The sequence below is a fragment of the Scyliorhinus torazame genome, chromosome 3 (genome assembly GCF_047496885.1).
Source record: "Scyliorhinus torazame isolate Kashiwa2021f chromosome 3, sScyTor2.1, whole genome shotgun sequence".
NCBI classification, from domain to species: domain Eukaryota; kingdom Metazoa; phylum Chordata; class Chondrichthyes; order Carcharhiniformes; family Scyliorhinidae; genus Scyliorhinus; species Scyliorhinus torazame.
In genome coordinates, this window is record NC_092709.1 from 109,611,876 (window position 1) to 109,630,577 (window position 18,702).

The window sequence follows — 18,702 nt, forward strand, 5'->3', positions numbered from 1 at the left end:
GGAAAGATGGGAGGAGTTTGAAAGAAGAATAAACTCCAGTGTGGACAGGTTGGGCTGAATTGTCTGTTTCTGTCCCGTATATCCTGTGTAAATCTATACTCAAATGTGTTGGTATAATGAATGTTTATTTGGGCCATATTTCTAGCCAGTCTTTCTGCTCTGCTGTTTTGCTGTCACATTTCTCATTCATCTCTCCTTGTTTAATTTCTTCACACCTTTTAGTTTCCCTGTTGTGTCGAAAGTACAATTCCTGATTGTTACCTTCTTCCCATTTGTTTGTATTCAAACTATTGGGTCCGATCTAACTAAATGGGAACAGAGTCCCATAGTGAGTGCGTTTAACCATGTGTTTCCCGTGCCCGCAGTGCCGAGAAACACCCCGCTTTCTAATGCCCATCTGGTTAGATACGGGGCCTCAGCGAGGAATGTGCGCCCAAGGCCGCACTCAGCCCCGTTTTCAGCACTGTGAAGCTCCGCTCGCCGGAGCTCCTCAGTGCAGCAAGACATCAAAAAGAAGGATCTCCCGGCAGTTACCAGCCATGTTGTGCCACGACGCGCTGCTTTTAGGGTGCAGCATGGCCGGTAGATCATGTCCATTTTCTATACCACCCATTTCATCTGAGCCCTCCCTCCCTTACTTGTTTAAAACCCTTGTAATTAAAGTCCTATTTATTCTTTCTGCTTGGATCCTTGTTCCAGATTTAGGTGGAGTTTGGACTCTGGCACAGTTCTGTCCTGTCCCAATACTAGTGCTATGAAACCCCTCTTTCCTACACCACCCCTTTAGCTATTTGTTCACTTCCTTAATCATCTTATCACTTCACCAATGTTCACATGGCTCAGGCATTAATCTTGAGATTATAACAATTGAGTGACACAATCTTGAGATTATAACAATTGAGTGACACGTCCTTTAATATTTCTCCCCATTTCCTTGTCCTCTCAAAAAAATGTATCTCTTGCATAGACTTCCTCAGTCTTGTTGGTTCCAATGTGGATCATGACAACTGGATCCTCTCCCTCCCTCTCCAGGTTATTCTGCAGGTGTGACATGTCCTCAACCCTGGCACCAGGCAGACAATGGACCTTCAGAATTCCCGGTTGGCCCATGGAGAAGTGATTCCGCTGGTTCTGCTGTGCCCTACCACAACTTTTCTTTGCATTCCTCCCACTTGAATGGCCTCCTGGACCTTGGTGCTGTGTTATTTTTCTCATCCACCCTACAGACTGTGCTCTCAGCCACACAGGCAGCAAGACTATACTTGGGATATTAACTTGGAAGTATTTCAAGACATACTGATGTTAGTGAAATTTTAGGTATCGTCAAATACTCAGATTTGCAATAATTCCTGTGTACTTAATAAAACGCAGTTCTCGTTCTTAATATTTATTGAAGTACTATATATGTAAAACATTTGTCTTATTAAATATTAACATTCCAGTAAGACTTGGGTATTTATAATAGTTGCTTTCAGTCAAAATTAGTGGCTTCTTGTATTTATGACTCCTGAAGGATTTTCTATGGTATTTTTCAGATTTTATGAGCAAAATATGCAAATATTTTTACTATAGCTTTTTGGTTTTCAAATTGGGGAAAAATGATTGCCTATTAATCTTTAAACTGTTGCATTAAGATGATATGGTTTGTCTTATTTTGTAACAGCCAGTTTTGCTTTTTCAAGCCATGAAGCATTATAGCATAATTGCCTTCACTTAATAAATTTGTGTCTGTATTTTAAAGGTTATTTTTATTTTGAAGAAAAAATTGGTTGTAAATTGGAAGTTCTGAACTAAAATGCAACAGAACTGTTCACGATATTGTTCATATATTTTAAATAATTTAATATCCAGTATTTTGAAAAAGAGGATGGAAATGTTTACTTGTGCTGTTATTTTAACGTTCATTTGAAGTCCGGGAAGTAAAAATGTATTAATTATAAAATGCACAGAAATAGAAAATTGAAAACCTCATTGAGCAAAGGTCTGATTACAGCCTCAGAAGTGCACCATGATGCTATAGTGAAATCTGCAGCCCCAGAGGAGAAGAGCTCTAAGGCCCCCTATAGACATATGAAGACTATTTTCAAACTATAATCCATTGAAATGCACCAGTAATTTTTTTCCTGCCAGGACACTCCCTGCCTGGTGTCACTACTTATGTTCTCATGGGAACAAGTTAACCAATAACAACCATGTAGCCAGATGTCTGGTTCTTCAGAAATCCCAAAGGCCAACCTGTGGAACACAGCAGCATTTGCTGTGGGCTGAAGATCAAAGATTTTTTTAGCATTTCTTTGGGGCACATTGTGAGTTGCTCATCTTTCAGTTCCCATTCATAGAGAATTAAAAACAATAACTCCAGGATCAGCAAAAATGGAAAGCACAGCTGTTAATTAAAAGTAAATTATGATCCATGTGTTCTACAATAACGATATTAATTACTAAAATTTTTGTTGTGCATTTAAATATTATGTGGATTTCCAGTTGAAACATAGCCGAATTAAACTGAAGAAAAACCCCTCTAAAACTTTTTGCCTTATAAACAATACAAAGTGTACTATATAGTGTTTTCACCAACGTCACCAACTCTTCAAATGTTTTGGAGTCCGGGGCTGCGATGTACGTCACGCTTCTTATAACTCAAAAAAGAAGGATCACCTTCTGTCGTTCATCTCTGACTGTAGCGTTATTGCGACCAGTCCTCCGCGCTCTGCGTATTGCGACCAGTCCTCCACGCTAGTGTCAAACTATCAAGTCATCCAAAGAGTGGCATATTCAAAATGTTGCAAACCTTATTCCGGAATGAAGAGAGGAGGTGGCCATGCTCCAAAAGGTAGCAGCACCAACTGTAGCTCCACTTTACCTTCGTCGCTTATTTTGCGGTCACACAGGACTCGGGCAAGAGAGTATAACGAAAACGATTTATTGTTAAAAGCAAACTATTTACAGGTCACCATCCTGGTCCCAGCTGGAACTTCTCTCCCAGGCTTCTTTCTGGGCTGGCTTTTATGTCTGTAGTCAATTGCCCCGCTGATGGGCCCTTGCCCCTCAGCAGGGGAGCTTGTATTCCATGAGGCTTACGGGAGGCTAAACGGTCCCTCCCCATATGTTTTGTGAGTGCTATAACAACGGGATTGGTAGAATGGCCATGATAAATTGCCCCTTATTGTCCAGGGATGTGTAGGTTAGGTTATGGGGTTACGGGGAGAGGGTGAAGTGCTCATTCGAAGAGTCAGTGCAGGCTCGATGGGCCAAATGGCCTGCACTGTAGAGATTCTATGATTCTATCCTCTTGTATTTAATTCCCGTAAGTTATGTTTTTGAATTACTCAATTTTTGTCCCTTTTTGGTATTGACCATTTTGCTGCATGGTATCAATTTCCAACATTAGAGGAACAAAATCTTTATTTCTGGATCTCTAATTGAACTGCTACAGTTTACTGCTTTTAATTCCACTTTACTAGATTCAGAGCACTTACCCCTAACATTTTGAATTCTAAAATAATATTAAGTAGTGTTTATGATACTACAACAGCAACCTAGATGTCATTAATTCAAATTTCTCAATTGCAAGTTGTGAAATTGAATCCCAGACCAGAAGGATATCCATGAAAGCTTTTAGAGAGACAGCAAAGCCCAACAGGTTCACTGTCATTCTTCTGGAACGCGAACATGCTACTCTACATGACTATAACATACAAAGTGATTTTCCCTTGATGCCCTTTGAAGCAAACAATTGCTTCCAAGTTTAAAAAAAACAGACTTATTGGCACTGACTCAGGCATGGTATCTGACTCCTGACATCCTGACTTCAGTATGCATCATTGCCACTGGATCAATAGCATGCCCAACTGCATTGACAGAAGAACTGCAGTGGTTCAAGGAAAAAGTCCAACATCTTATCAAGGCAACTAGAGATGTGCAATAAATATGACCTTGTTATTGCCACCACATCCCCAGAGGGAAAAGAAAACCCTTGCAGAAACAAAACCTCCTTGCTGTGCTTTAACCTCAACTAGAGAAAAGTAGCCTCTGCACAAGTGTAAGTGTCTCCACTAGCGACTGACATATAATTATCCAAATAAAAGCAAATTACTGTGGATGCTGGAATCTGAAACCAAAAGAGAAATTGTTGGAAAATCTCAGTAGATCTAGCAGCATCTGTAAGGAGAGAAAAGAGCTAATGTTTCGAATCCAGATGACCCTTTGTCAAACCTTGGTAAGGCCGCACTTGGAATATTGTGCACAATTCTGGCCGCCACACTACCAGAAGGATGTGGAGGCTTTGGAGAGGGTGCAGAGGAGGTTTACCAGAATGTTGCCTGGTCTGGAGGGTATTAGCTATGTGGAAAGGCTGACTAGACTCGGACTTTTTCATTAGGAAGACGGATGTTGAGGGGCGAACCGACAAAGGTCTACAAGATTATGAGGGGCATGGATAGAGTGGATGGGCAGACACACTTTCCCAGGGTTGGAGGGGTCAGTCACCAGGGGGCATAGGTTTAAGGTTCCTTGGGGCAAAGTTTAGAGGAGATGTGCGAGGCAGGTTTTTTATGCAGAGGGTGTGAGTGCCCGGATCGTGTTGCCAGGGGAGGTTGTGGAAGCAGATACATTAACAGCGTTCAAAAGGCATGACAAACACATGGATAGGATGGGCATAGAGGGATATGGCATAAGGAAGTGCTGCGGGCTTTTGGCAAAGGTTGGTATCATGACCGGTACAGGATTGAAGGGATGAAGGGCCTGTTCCTATGCTGTATTGTTCTTTATTCTAAATGGCATATTGGATCCACCAGGGGGAAGACACGTCCTGTCGGGGCCGTAAAATTCGAGCTAATATGTTCACATGTTCCTTCCATTTATTTGCTCACATAACATGCTGAATATCATGTTTTATTCATGAAAATGTTTCATTGAAGCATTTATAATTTTAACATTTTAAACAAAGAGATCCAACACACACAAAAAACCCACAATAACATACTCAACGCCCCCCCAGCATAAAACCTAACTACCCACACATTAGATTTCCTACCCTTAATCGTCACTTCCATGCTGACTGTCAATTTTCCTTCTTGAAGTCGATGAACGACTGCCACCTCCGAGCGAGCCCCTGTAGTGAACCCCATAAAGTGAACTTAATTTTCTCTAACCTAAGAAATCCTGCCATGTCACTGACCCAAACACCCGACTTTTGAGGCTCCGAGTCCCTCCATCCCAACAGAATCCCACCACCTTGAACGGCATCTCCCTCAGTCTCCTCTCCTGCCCCCTTGCCTGGATCGCAAAAAACTCACTCTTGCCCATATTCAGTTTGTAACCTAAGAACCGGCCAAATTCCTCCAATATCCCCATAATTCTTGAAATTCCCCTCAATGGGTCCATTATGTAAAGGAGCAGATCGTCCGCCTAGAGCGACACCCTGTGTTCCACCCCCACTCTCACTATCCCCCGCCAATATCCCCCGCCAAATGTTCGATGATCGCAGCACCATTGCCAAAGGCTCTATGGCCAGGGCAAACAGTAGTGGGGAAAATGGACACCCCTGCCTTGTCCCCCGACACAGGCTAAAATATTCCGATCGCACCCGGTTTGTCCTTACATTTGCCACCGGTTCCTGATATAGCAACTGGACCCAATCCACAAACCCCTGCCTAACCCAAACCTTCCCAAGACCTCCCACAAATATTTCCACTCCACTCGATCAAAGGCCTTTTCTGCACCCATGGCCACCACCACCTCGACCTCATGCCCTTCCGCAGACATCATTATTACATTTTAGGAGCCGCCTAATGTTGGACGTCAGGTGTCATTCCTTAATAAATCCCATCTGGCCCTCCCGTATTACCCCCGGAACACAGTCCTCTATCCGTGTGGCCAAGATCTTTGCCAGCAATTTCGCATCCACGTTTAGCAGAGACATTGGCCTATACGACCCACTGTGTTTCAAAATAAAGGAAATCGATGCCTGGGACAACGTTGGCAGGAGAACTCCCAACCCCTTTGACTCATTGAAAGCCTTTACCAGAAGCGACCCCAACAACCCTGAAAACTTTGTATAGAACTCAACTGGGTATCCATCTAGTCCGGGGCTTTGCCCGTTTGCATCGTCCCCAACCTTTCTATAACTTCCCCAAGCCCGATTGGGGCTCACAAATCCTCCACCAACTCCTCATCTATCCTTGGGAACTCCAGTCCCCCCAGAAATCGCTTCATCCCCTCCTCCCCGGCTGAGGGTTCCGATTTATACAATTTACTGGAGAACTCCCGAAACACATCATTCACCCCCGCCGGATCCAGAACCATCTTCCCCCCTGTATCCCTCACTTTCCCAATCTCTCTCGCCGCCTCCTGTTTCCTTTGCTCCTGCTAGCTTTTCCCCCATATTCATAAACTGCCCCCTTTACCCTCCTCAGTTATCCCATCGCCTTACCTGTGGACAGGAGCCCAAATTCTAGCTGCAGTCTCTGACGTTCTTTCAAAAGCCCGTCATCCGGAGACTCCGCATTCCTCCTGTTCACCTGTAAATTTTAGCCTACCAGTCTGTCCAACTCTGCCCGCTCAGCCTTTTCCTTATGGGCCCGAATTGAGATGAATTGCCCCGTGATAACCGCCTTCAGTGCCTCCCAAACCATCCCCGCCGAAACCTCACCCCTATCATTGATCCTTATATATCTCCAAATGGCCTCCCTCACCCACTCACACACCTCCTCCTCTGCTAGCAGCCCCACATCCAACCACCATTGCGGGCGCTGGGCCTTTCCGTTGCTAACTTGCGACCCCCATTGTGGGCTCTGGGCCTTTCCTTTGCCAACCTCCATTGCGGGCGCTGGGCCTTTCCTTTGCTAACCCAGTGCGGGCCGTGGTCTGTCACCATTATTGCTGAATAGTCAGCATCTACCATCTCAGCCTGCACGTCTTGTCCATAACAAAAAAGTCTAGCCGGGAATACACCTTATGCTCATGGGGGTAGAACGAATACTCCTTATTCCTCGGCCTCCCAAATCTCCACGGATTGACCCCCCCCATGTGCTCCATGAAACCCAGGAGATCCTTACGCCATAGCTGATACCTTCCCAGATCTAGAACTCGACCGGTCCAACCTTGGATTCAGGACCGTATTAAAATCTCCCCCCATAATCAGTCGATGTGAATCTAAGACCGGGATCTTCCCCAGTCTCATAAACTCAGCGTCATCCCAGTTCGGGGCATATATATATATATATTTACCAACACCACGACCATTCCTTCCAGCTTCCCACTAACAATAACATATCTACCCCCCCCCCCCCCCCCCCCCCCCCACACCCAAAACCCCCGGGTCAGCTTCTATGTTCCCCACCTCGAATGCCACCCGCTTATTAACCAAGATCGGCAACTCCCTCGTTTTAAAGTCTAACCCCGAATGGAACACCTGTCCACCCACCCCTTCTTTAACCTAATCTGATCCCCCGCCTTCAGATGTGTCTCCTGCAACATGGCCACGTCCGTCTTCAGTTGCCTCAAGTGCGCAAACACATGGGCCCTTTTGACTGGCCCATTCAGTCCCTGAGCGGTCCACATGACCAGCCTGGTCGGGCGGCACCCCGCTTCCCTGCCCTGCCGATCAACAATACCCTCTCCTAGGCCAGTCTCCGGCCCATGTCCCACCCAACCCCTGGGCCACCCTCGGGCAACCACCGTCATCAAACCTCCTCCTCCTCCACTTTGAAAGTCTCCTCCCCGTCAGCAGTATAATCCCCCCCCAACTCCCCCTCCAACCCTCTCACATCGATCTTCAGCTCACCCCCCCCCCCCCCCCCCCCCCCATTTTGCTTCCGTGAACTAGCCCGCCCAGCTAGCCTGGCGGCCCCTGCCCATGGTGCTTAGCATCCTACCCCCGACTGATTCCCCCCCCCCGCTCACAGTGCAAACAGTCAAAACAACGGCAAGAAGTAAAAACAAACAAACAATCCCTCCTGAGGTCCGAAAACCGAGACTCACCCCTCCTCCCTTAACACAGAACTGTAAACCAACCTCACCCCAAAAGAAACAGAAAAACGAACGAAACCCGAACTCCAAAGACCCAAAGTTTTTCACAGTACAGTACATGCACTCCACTTTTCTTCCATCAAAGTTCAAGGTCCTCCTTCTCCTGTCAGTCCATTCTCTTTCATGAAGTCCATTGCCTCCTCCGCCAAGCCAAAGTACAACTCCTGGCCCCCATAGGTCACCCATAGACGAGCCGGGTACTGTAGACCAAACTTAACGCCCTTCTTGTACAGGGCCGACTTGACCTTATTAAAGCTCACCCCCCTCTTCGCCAGCTCTGCCCCCAGGTCTTGATACACCCGAATCTCGACACCTTTCCAGGTGCATCGACTCGTCTGCCTGGCCCACCTCATGATAGGTTCCTTATCCAGGAACCGATGCAACCGTACCACCATCGCTCTCAGCAGCTCGCCCCCCCTGGGGCTTACGCATCAGCGCCCTGTGGACTCGATCCACCTCCAACGGCTGGTCAAATGAATCTTCCCCAAGCAGCTTCTCCAGTATCTTCCCAACATACACACCCACATCCGTTCCTTAGCTACCCTCCGGCAGGCCCGCGATCCGGATGTTCTGCCTACGAGAACGTTTTCCAAGTCTTCTACTTTCTCCAGCAGTCTCTTCTGCTGGTCTCGCATCAGTCCCATCTCCGCTGCCATCGAGGTGGACTGTTCCTCATGCTCCCCCGCCAGCTCCTCCAACCTCAGGATCGCCTGTCCCTGGGTGCCAGTCTCGTCTCCTCGCTGCCAACCACCGCCTTGATCGAGTCCACCGCCCGGGCCAGGTCGTCCAAACTTTCCTTCCGCTGCTGGGTGAACTTCTTGTTCAAGAAGCTCACCAACTGCTCCATCGACCACAGGGCCGGACCCTACCCCTGACCATCTGCCATCTCCGCGTGCGTTGCCAGCACCTCACATGACTCAGCCAACCGGTTTGTTTTTTTCCAGGCACTCCTGGTCCGCCGCTCCATAATCTAAGGGTCACTCTCTTTCTCATTTCTACACCTTTTTCCTCCCAAATTCCTGCTACAAACCAGGGTAAAGGCCACAAAAAGACCACCATGAGCAGAAGCTGCCAAATATGCGACCACTCACTCCATAGTTGTTAAGAAGGCGTACGGTGTGTTACCTTTTATTGGTAGAGGGATTGAGTTTAGGAGCCATGAGGTCATATTGCAGCTATACAACACTCTGGTGCGGCCGCATTTGGAGTATTGCGTGCAATTCTGGTCGCCGCATTATAGGAAGGATGTGGAAGCATTGGAAAGGGTGCAGAGGAGATTTACCAGAATGTTGCCTGGTATGGAGGGAAGATCTTATGAGGGAAGGCTGAGGAACTTGAGGCTGTTTTCGTTAGAGAGAAGAAGGTTACGAGGTGACTTAATTGAGGCATACAAGATGATCAGAGGATTGGATAGGGTGGACAGTGAGAGCCTTTTTCCTCGGATGATGATGTCTAGCACGAGGGGACATACCTTTAAATTGAGGGGAGATAGATAAAGGACAGATGTCAGAGGTAGGTTCTTTACTCAGAGTAGTAAGGGCATGGAATGCCCTGCCTGCAACAGTAGTGAACTCGCCAACACTAAGGACATTCAAATGGCCATTGGATAGACATATGGACAATAAGGGAATAGTGTAGATGGGCTTTAGAGTGGTTTTACAGGTCGGCGCAACATCGAGGGCCGAAGGGCCTGTACTGCGCTGTTATGTTCTATGGCCGCCACCGGAAGTCCCCATCTATTATGTTTTTATACTAAATGGGAAAACGTATTAATAATTTCCACCTAATTTATTTTCTATTAATAATCTTAGCAACATCTTTGAAGGGAATTTTTTTCATATCCCAACAAAAATCAAAGGGAATTGTTGAACGATGTCACTTCCTCACTGTAATTCTATTTTTTGTTACAGTTACATACCTGCCAGAGAGAAGTGCGCGCTGTCTATCGGGCTAATTGAAACTTTCACTTATGCTGTTTTCACAGAACAATCACAGCACTAATTTGAAAAAAAGTCATCCATATGAATATAGGCAGTTAATTACCAGGAATCATGGAAACGATAGACCTATTCCTTTCCCACCAAATGTGCTTCATGTTGACTTACTTCCCTTTTAAAATTTATTCCATCTTTCTATATTTACAGCATAGTGCCGTAGTTTTCCTTAATGGCTTAGCTGTGATTGAGAACTTATCATGTGATGAATTGCATGAAATCTTGTCCTACTGAATTAGACAGATGCATTGTAGCAATGGGCCTATACTTTTGAAGATGTGTGTTTTTTAATTCCGATGGGAAGTGTTCTTCATGGTACAGTTAGCAAAATAGAAATTTCTGTTGTGAACTTTTAAATGTATATGGTTTAATATGTAGGCAAACCTCCCCAAAAAGCTATGTCAACTTTGTTTTAACTGAAGAGTAACTAGGTTGCTCTTGAATCTTTACTAGGCCTTCCATTTTGGATGATGGCTAAAGACCTGAAGCCGCATATTCCACATTTTCCCCACTCTGCATGTGCCAGCACCCCCCTACCCAGTGCCTTGCCATGAAAATATTGGACAGGATTTTGCTGTAGTTAAAAACTAGATAGCTTTTAAATGATGCATGCTATTAGTAATGGGTAAATCAGCCAGAAACTTGTAACAAGGAAGAGATACCTTATGAATTGTGGATTGTTTCCAGTTGCTGGCCAATTTGGACCATTAACTTTTTCGAGATGGAATCTCACGCTGTGATTTACATCGTTGTTGCATTTGCCCTTAAACTCTCCACAAAAAGTTAAATAATCATTATCACTTCATTGATTGTTAATTGTCAATCGCTCTATCTTGCCTCAAAGTTAACAACTGTAAATATGGAATCTCAATTCTTATTGTTCAATTGTTTTGGGAGATTTTAAAAATGGTAAATTTTAAATTGACAATTTTTCTTTTTTCCCCCACTGTCAATCATAGCTTTCTTTCCCTCTTCCGGGTTTTACATTGAATTCACCCACTCTATTTGACCCTTCTTCTCAGTTATTCCTGTTTGTTTCTGAACCCTTCAATGTCATTCATAGAATCATGGAATTTATAGTGCAGAAGGAGGCCAGTCAGCCCATCGAGTCCGCACCGGCCCTTGGAAAGAGCACTCTACCTAGGCCAAACTTTCCACCCTATCCCCGTAAGCTGTAACCCCACCCAACCTTTTTTGGACATTAAGGACAATTTAGCATAGCCAATCCACCTAACCTGCGCATCTTTGGACTGTGGGGGGAAAACGGAGTACCCAGAGGAAACCCACGCAGACACGGGGAGAAAGTGCAGACTCCACACAGACAGTGACCCAAGCCGGGAATTGAACCTGGGACCTTGGAGCTGTGAAGCAACTGTGCTAACCACTGTGCTACCGTGCCGCCCCATTAAGGAGGTTTGTCCTTTCGCTCACCAAGGTTCAAGATTCCCTGTTACCCTTGCTTCGCCATTATCAGTTCATACTACAGAGTGTTCAGATTCCACCGATAATGAAACAGTACATACCCTCATGAAGCAAGTCAAGGACAACATTCAGGTTTAAGCTGATAAGCAGCAAGCAATTATCATTAGTGCCACACAAGTGCCCAGACAATGATCATTTCCAACAACCGAGAATCTACCCATCTCCACCTTTTTCTCGGGCACAGTTAGCGATGAGCAAGAAATGCTGGCCTTGCCAGTGATACGTTAGTCTGAACACCAAATTAAAAAATTCATCCAACCACTTTGTGGGCAAAGAATGTTAAAACTTCAATGTACAATTGTAAGCTTATCTGGCTCGTGCTCCAGCAAAGTCTGGCCTTTTTTATGAACTGAATGGTTAAATTGAATGTATTATTGTTCCTCCTGATAATAGTGCATTGAAACAAATTGCATTTATTAATTAAGACAGATCTTGTAAATTCTATGATATTTATCTATTCTTGAAGGAAGGAAAATGTATCTGGTGACATTAGCCTTGTGGTTTGAAACCTGTTTCCAGGTTCATAATCAGGAACATGCTAATGACATGCACACTAACCAAGAGTTCTGGGGCTGGCCTGACCTTCAATCACATTAATATGTTTTGAGTGAGGTGCCAATTGCATGGGTTATGTAGTCAGAGGGGTGCTCCTGCTCCTCCTGGTTCCAGAGAAACATTAAAAAAAAACCATTTTGGTTGGTTGTTGTTGCTTGGACCACAGCAGCCACTTAGGAACACCAAACAGCTTCATTTTGTTCAATCAAAGCCGATGTCATAGCGGCCTAGGCAGATGATGAGCCTCTTTACACATGCAGGGGGACTAATGCATGTTTTAGGTGGTCTCTAGGGATATCTGCAAAGTTGTCTTTACCAACATGGCAGCATCCTTAAAGCAAGTGCAGTTTTAGTACAGTGAGGATCAATTTGTATCCTTTTATGTGCTATGATTGGATTTAAGTTGAAAGCCATGAAAACAAAACTATAGCATCTTTACTAATGTCCTAGGGGGTGCTTTTGCTAACAATGTTGGGGAGGTTTTAAACTAATGTGGCAGGGGGATGGGAACCAGATTAGGAAGTTAGAGGTCAGTAAAGAGGCAGCAACTAAAGCCAGTAAGGTACTAGATAATAAACTCAATGTGACTAAGGGGAAGAGTAGACAAGGAAGAGATGATGAATGCAAAGGAACAGATGGTCTGAGGTGCATTTGTTTCAATGCGAGAAGTGTAGCAGGTAAGGCAGATGAACTTAGGGCTTGGATTAGTACCTGGGAATATGATGCTATTGGTATTACGGAGACTTGGTTGAGGGAAGGGCAAGACTGGCAACTAAATATCCCAGGGTATAGATGCTTCAGGAGGGATAGGGAGGGAGGTAAAAGGGGTGGAGGAGTTGCATTACTGGTCAGAGATGATATCACAGCTGTGATTAAGGAGGGCATGATGGAGGATTCGAGCACTGAGGCAATATGGGTAGAGCTAAGAAATAGGAAGGGTGCAGTAACATTGTTGGGACTTTACTACAGGCCTCCCAAAAGCGAGCGTGAAGTAGAGGTACAAATATGTAGACAGATTATAGAAAAATGTAGGAGCAATAGGGTGGTCGTGATGGGAGATTTTCACTTCCCCAGCATTGAATGGGACTCATGTAGTGTTGGAGGCGTAGATGGAGCAGAATTTGTAAGGAGCATCCAGGAGAATTTTTTAGAGCAGTATGTAAATAGTCCAACTCGGGAAGTGGCCATACTGGACCTGGAATGATCGCGGCCAGGTGGTTGAAGTTTCAGTTGGTGATTACTTTGGGAATAGCGATCACAATTCCGTAAGTTTTAGAATACTCTTGGACAAAGAAAAGAGTGGTCCTAAAGAAAGAGCGCTAAATTGGGGAAAGACCAAGCATAACAAAATTCGGCAGTAGCTAGGTAACGTGGATTGGGAGCAGCTCTTTAAGGGTGAATCCACATTTGAAATGTGGGACTCTTTTAAGGAAAGATTGATTAGAGTGCAGGACAGACATGTCCCTGTGAAAATGAGGGATAGAAATGGCAAGATTAGGGAACCATGGATGACGGGTGGAATTGTGAGACTAGATAAGATGAAAAAGGAAGCATACATAAGATCTAGGCGACTTAAATCTGATGAAGCTTTGGAGGAATATCGGGAAAGTAGGACAAATCTCAAACGTGCAATAAAGAGGGCTAAAAGGGGTCATGAAATATCTTTGGCTAACAGGGTTAAGGAAAATCCCAAAGCCTTTTATTCGTATATAAAGAGCAAGAGGGTAACTAGAGAAAGGATTGGCCCACTCAAAGACAAAAGAGGGAATTTATGCGTGGAATCAGAGGAAATGGGTGAGATTCTTAATGAGTACTTTGCATCGGTATTCACCAAGGAGAGGAACATGATGGATGTTGAGGCTAAGGATAGATGTTTAAATACTCTAGGTCAAGTCGGCATAAGGAAGGGGGAAGTTTTGGGTATCCTAAAAGGCATTAAGGTGGACAAGTCCCCAGGTCCGGATGGGATCTATCCCAGGTTAGAGGGAAGCGAGGGAAGAAATAGCTGGGGCCTTAACAGATATCTTTGCAGCATCCGGGTGAGGTCCCGGAGGACTGGAGAATTGCTAATGTTGTCCCTTTGTTTAAGAAGGGTAACGGGGATAATCCAGGGAATTGACGTCAGTGGTAGGCAAACTGTTGGAGAAGATACTGAGGGATAGGATCTATTCACATTTGGAAGAAAATAGACTTATCAGTGATAGGCAGCATGGTTTTGTGCAGGGAAGGTCATGTCTTACAAACCTAATAGAATTCTTTGAGGAAGTGGCAACGTTAATTGATGAGGGAAGGGCTGTAGATGTCATATACATGGACTTCAGTAAGGCGTTTGATAAAGTTTCCCATGGAAGGTTGATGGAAAAAGTGAAGATGTATGGGGTTCAGGGTGTACTAGCTAGATGGATAAAGAACTGGCTGGGCAACAGGAGACAGAGAGTAGTGGTGGAAGGGAGTGTCTCAAAATGGAGAAAGGTGACTAGTGGTGTTCCACAGGGATCCGTGCTCGGACCACTGTTGTTTGTGATATACATAAATGATCTGGACGAAGGTATAGGTGGCCTGATTAGCAAGTTTGCAGATGATACTAAGATTGGTGGAGTTGCAGATAGCGAGGAGGACTGTCAGAGAATACAGCAAAATATAAATAGATTGGAGAGTTGAGCAGAGAAATGGCAGATGGAATTCAATCCAGGCAAATGCGAGGTGATGCATTTTGGAAGATCTAATTCAAGAGCGGACTATACGGTCAATGGAAGAGTCCTGATCGAGTGGTCAAGAAGGCATACAGCATGCTTGCCTTCATCGGACGGGGTATTGAGTACAAGAGTCGGCAGGTCATGTTACAGATGTATAGGACTTTGGTTTGCCCACATTTGGAATACTGCGTGCAGTTCTGGTCACCACATTACCAGAAGGATGTGGATGCTTTAGAGAGGGTGCAGAGGAGGTTCACCAGGATGTTGCCTGGTATGGAGGGTGCTAGCTATGAAGAAAGGTTGAGTATATTCGGATTGTTTTTGTTGGAAAGACGGAGGTTGAGGGGGGGCCTGATTGAGGTCTACAAAATTATGACAGTTATGGACAGGGTGGATAGCAACATGCTTTTTCCAAGAGTGGGGGTGTCAATTACAAGGGGGTCACGATTTCAAGGTGAGAGGGGGAAAGTTTAAGGGAGATGTGCGTGGAAGGTTTTTTACGCAGAGGGTGGTGGGTGCCTGGAACGCTTTGCCAGCGGAGGTGGTAGAGGCGGGCACAATAGCGTAATTTAAGATGCATCTGGACAGATATATGAACGGGCGGGGAACAGAGGGAAGTAGATCCTTGGAAAATAGGTAACAGGTTTAGAGAAAGGATCTGGATCGGCGCAGGCTGGGAGGGCCGAAGGGCCTGTTCCTGTGCTGTAATTTTCTTTGTTCTTTGTTTAACTGAAAAACATCCCTCAGCACTTGACAGAAATTTGATCAGACATTATGGCTGTTGAGCTATGGAAGGATATATTTCTTGATCAAAGAGGTAGGCTGTAAGACGCATTGTGAAGGAGGAGAGGGACGTAGAGAGTATGGGCCTTGAGTGACTGAAGCTAAAGCCGCCAGTGGTGGGGTGAGAGAGTAGGAACTAAGCAAGAGGCCAGAATCGGAAGAACAGAGTTCTTGGAAGGCCGGAGGAAATGACAAGATTGGAAGAGGTGAAACAAGAATTATTGACGTCTTCAAGCAATATTTCTCTATCCAAATATGACATTTAAGTGTATTGTTCAAATCTTTTTAACCATAGATTAGTTTAAATAAGATTTTAAAAATGAGCATCGGAACACTCCACAATTACTTTTTACACAGGTTCTGTAATAGGAAGTCTATTTTTAAAAAATTGGACAAAGCACTGAGCATTCCGAGTATTAGTACAAACGTGTAAGCCAGAAATGGGTAAGCTCTAAATATTGGCTTGCTTAATTACCTGACAATTTCTGTTTATTACTGCTGGTAGCCTGCAAGCATTTTCTGCTGATGTTAATGGATAGACAGGAGGATGTATTGGTATTAATAGCAGACTGATTGGACATCATGATATTGCATAGTCTGTTGCCTTTGGGTAGGCTGTGAATGCTACAGGTTGACAGGCAGGTGATGAGGCAGCTCCAGCCAGGGCCAGCACAGGAGGGCTAGCTAATATGCTGTCTGCCCTGAGGGCCTATGGGAGCACAGTTGGATTATTATGTTAATGCATGAGCCTGCTGCCCTCTTCCTTTCCCAGCTGGGTTTCCTGTTGTTAGGAACTGCTTTGTGGTGACAAAGGAGTAATATGCTTCATGATTGAAAGGGCAAGAGAGCTTGAAAAAAGGAACAGATATGTACAGATATGTAAATTTAATAGCAAGACTATAGGAGGGTTCTAATAGATGATTTTCTACAAAGTTCAACAGGAACTGGATCCTATTAGTCAATTTACTGAATGAAATTAATTTTTGTCCCAGATTTCTGAATGACAATAATTTATATTCAGTTGATGTCTTTAGTACGTTATGGCATTTAGATGTTCTGCATTGTAAATGTTTCATGACACTGAACACAAAATCTTGTTTCAACAGCATCACCATTGCCATTATTGTGTTGGGCAATAGATTTGTGAATACCATTTTATTGCAAACCAGCTGATTGTTTATCTGTGATGTATATATACTTTTGCTAAATCTGGATGGGAATTAATGAATAATAGTGATTCGGAAGTCAACTGGAGAAGTTAAATTGATGTTTGTAGTTATCATGTATTTGCAATAGCAGTAGTGGGATTAATGATTCTAACACCTGATGGGAATAAATGACAATGAATCTATGATGCCTCTATTGTAAATGAAATCGCTACATGCTTACATCAATAAAGAAGTTTACTTTAGTTTGAATTTCACACCAGTACAACTTCAGAATTCCAGCAGCAAGTCAGCACAAATGGCAGCTTGCAGTGACAGTTGAGTCCCTGCTCTGATTCATTGTTTAAAGAATACATATAAGTTATTGAAACAGTTACTTTTATGCTTGGTGACAAAATAACAAAAGATTGCTTTTGCCAGCTTGAGGGTCATATATTCTAGCTGGCAATTATATGTACCTATATGAATGTATTTTATAGACTCGTTTGTTGGCAACTGGGGACATAAGTGCAACAAAATCATCTTGTTGCATTGCTGTCAGTCTTGTTCACAGGATCAAATTTTAAGAGGTAAATTGAATTCTAAACAGGTCGACTGTAAATGTTGCAAACTATAGCTTAGGATCTTGCACTGACTGACATTTTTGTTTACCTGTGGAAACCTGCAAAACGACTGAATGAATAAATATAAACCTATACTATGCTGGAAGATGACTTGATATTTTTGATAAGATTATTTGCTTGACTGATTTTTGGACAATGGCTTGTTTGGTAGTTGTTATTAGTTATTAAAAATGTTTTTGCTCAACATCTTTACAGTATCATGAATTTGAATGATCATTCAAAATTCCATACCAGTTAGAAATGAGTAAACAAAGCATTTTAAACCTTTGTGGTTTGTTTTCACCATTCTTCCCCTACTCTGAAGGATATTGACTTCTTATTGTGATCTGATTCTACAGTTGCCAAGTAACCTTCAATGCCTTGCCCAGGTGTCTATTATTTTTACATGAACCTTGACAACAATTATTGTCACACTAAGTGACTGGGGATGTTGAGGTTCAACCCGATACTATCATGGCTTTGTACTTTTTTCCCTATTCTTTCTTTCTTCTCCTCCCCCACCCCCTCCATCTGCTCCCCCACCATCAAAATGGTGAGCAGAATCCAAAGCCATAGATGATTGCCAGTCTTCTGCATTGTCCAGTATTTCTGAGACCAGTTGTAGCAACTCTGCTACTGTGCTAACTAAGATCAACTGATTAATGAAAACCCTTTGGCATAGCTTCTCACAGGCGAAGTTCACTGATATACCTGGGCAGTCCTTTAATATCGCAAATCGATTTGAAGAAGCTATGAAATCAGGGTTTATATGAATGCAGATAACTGGCCAAAATAAAATAAGGCAGTATGAACACTAGTCTTGATTACCTTTTTTAAAAGCTTTGCCAATGGGTTTGGCTGGATCACAGTATTTTGAAATGCTTTGACTCATGTAAAGCATAACCCAGGTTTAAGTCAACACACCCAGAATTTCACTTTGACTTCCCCCACATTGCCCACACCTGTCCTCCACCTCCTCGAAGAACCTGCTCATCCAGGCCACAGTCATATGAGCCCTGTGGACTCACAAAGCTACAACTCTTGTATAAGATGAAGGTTAACATTGCGTAGCTTCTATCCACCAAAACATCCACACTTCAGCTAGTACCTGCAATGTATTTCCTTTGTTCTTTCTGATTTCAACCAGCACATTTCTGTTAGCTGCTGTTCTGCTCTGTCAGCATTGTGCTATTTAAGTAACAACTTCAGGTTTCTCCTGACTCCTGCTGTTGATATTTGCTGATATATTGCTGCATCATTTTAGTTGTAAATCAGCAACAGGAACATGGACTGAAGTTGGGTTTGAGGAGGAAAGGTTCCATTTAAACATCACAACGTGGGGGGAATGGAGCACAGCAGTGGTTTGTATGAATGGAATAGCATGATGCTAAGA

At 44.0% G+C, this 18,702-nt stretch overlaps 1 protein-coding gene across 6 annotated transcripts in view; it reads left to right on the forward strand.

Annotated features, from left to right (window-relative positions):
* slc10a7 (solute carrier family 10 member 7) overlaps positions 1-18,702 on the forward strand; it is a 449,575-nt gene that overhangs the window by 64,539 nt on the left and 366,334 nt on the right. Inside the window, exon 5 of one of the 6 annotated variants that reach the window (XM_072496109.1) lies at positions 1,033-2,427. The exons of the other annotated variants lie outside the window; for them this stretch is intronic. Within the exon in view, the coding sequence (XP_072352210.1) occupies positions 1,033-1,050 (18 nt within the window). The 3' untranslated portion in view covers positions 1,051-2,427. Of the gene's footprint in view, positions 1-1,032; positions 2,428-18,702 lie in introns of those variants that run through there. 6 annotated transcript variants of the gene reach the window in all.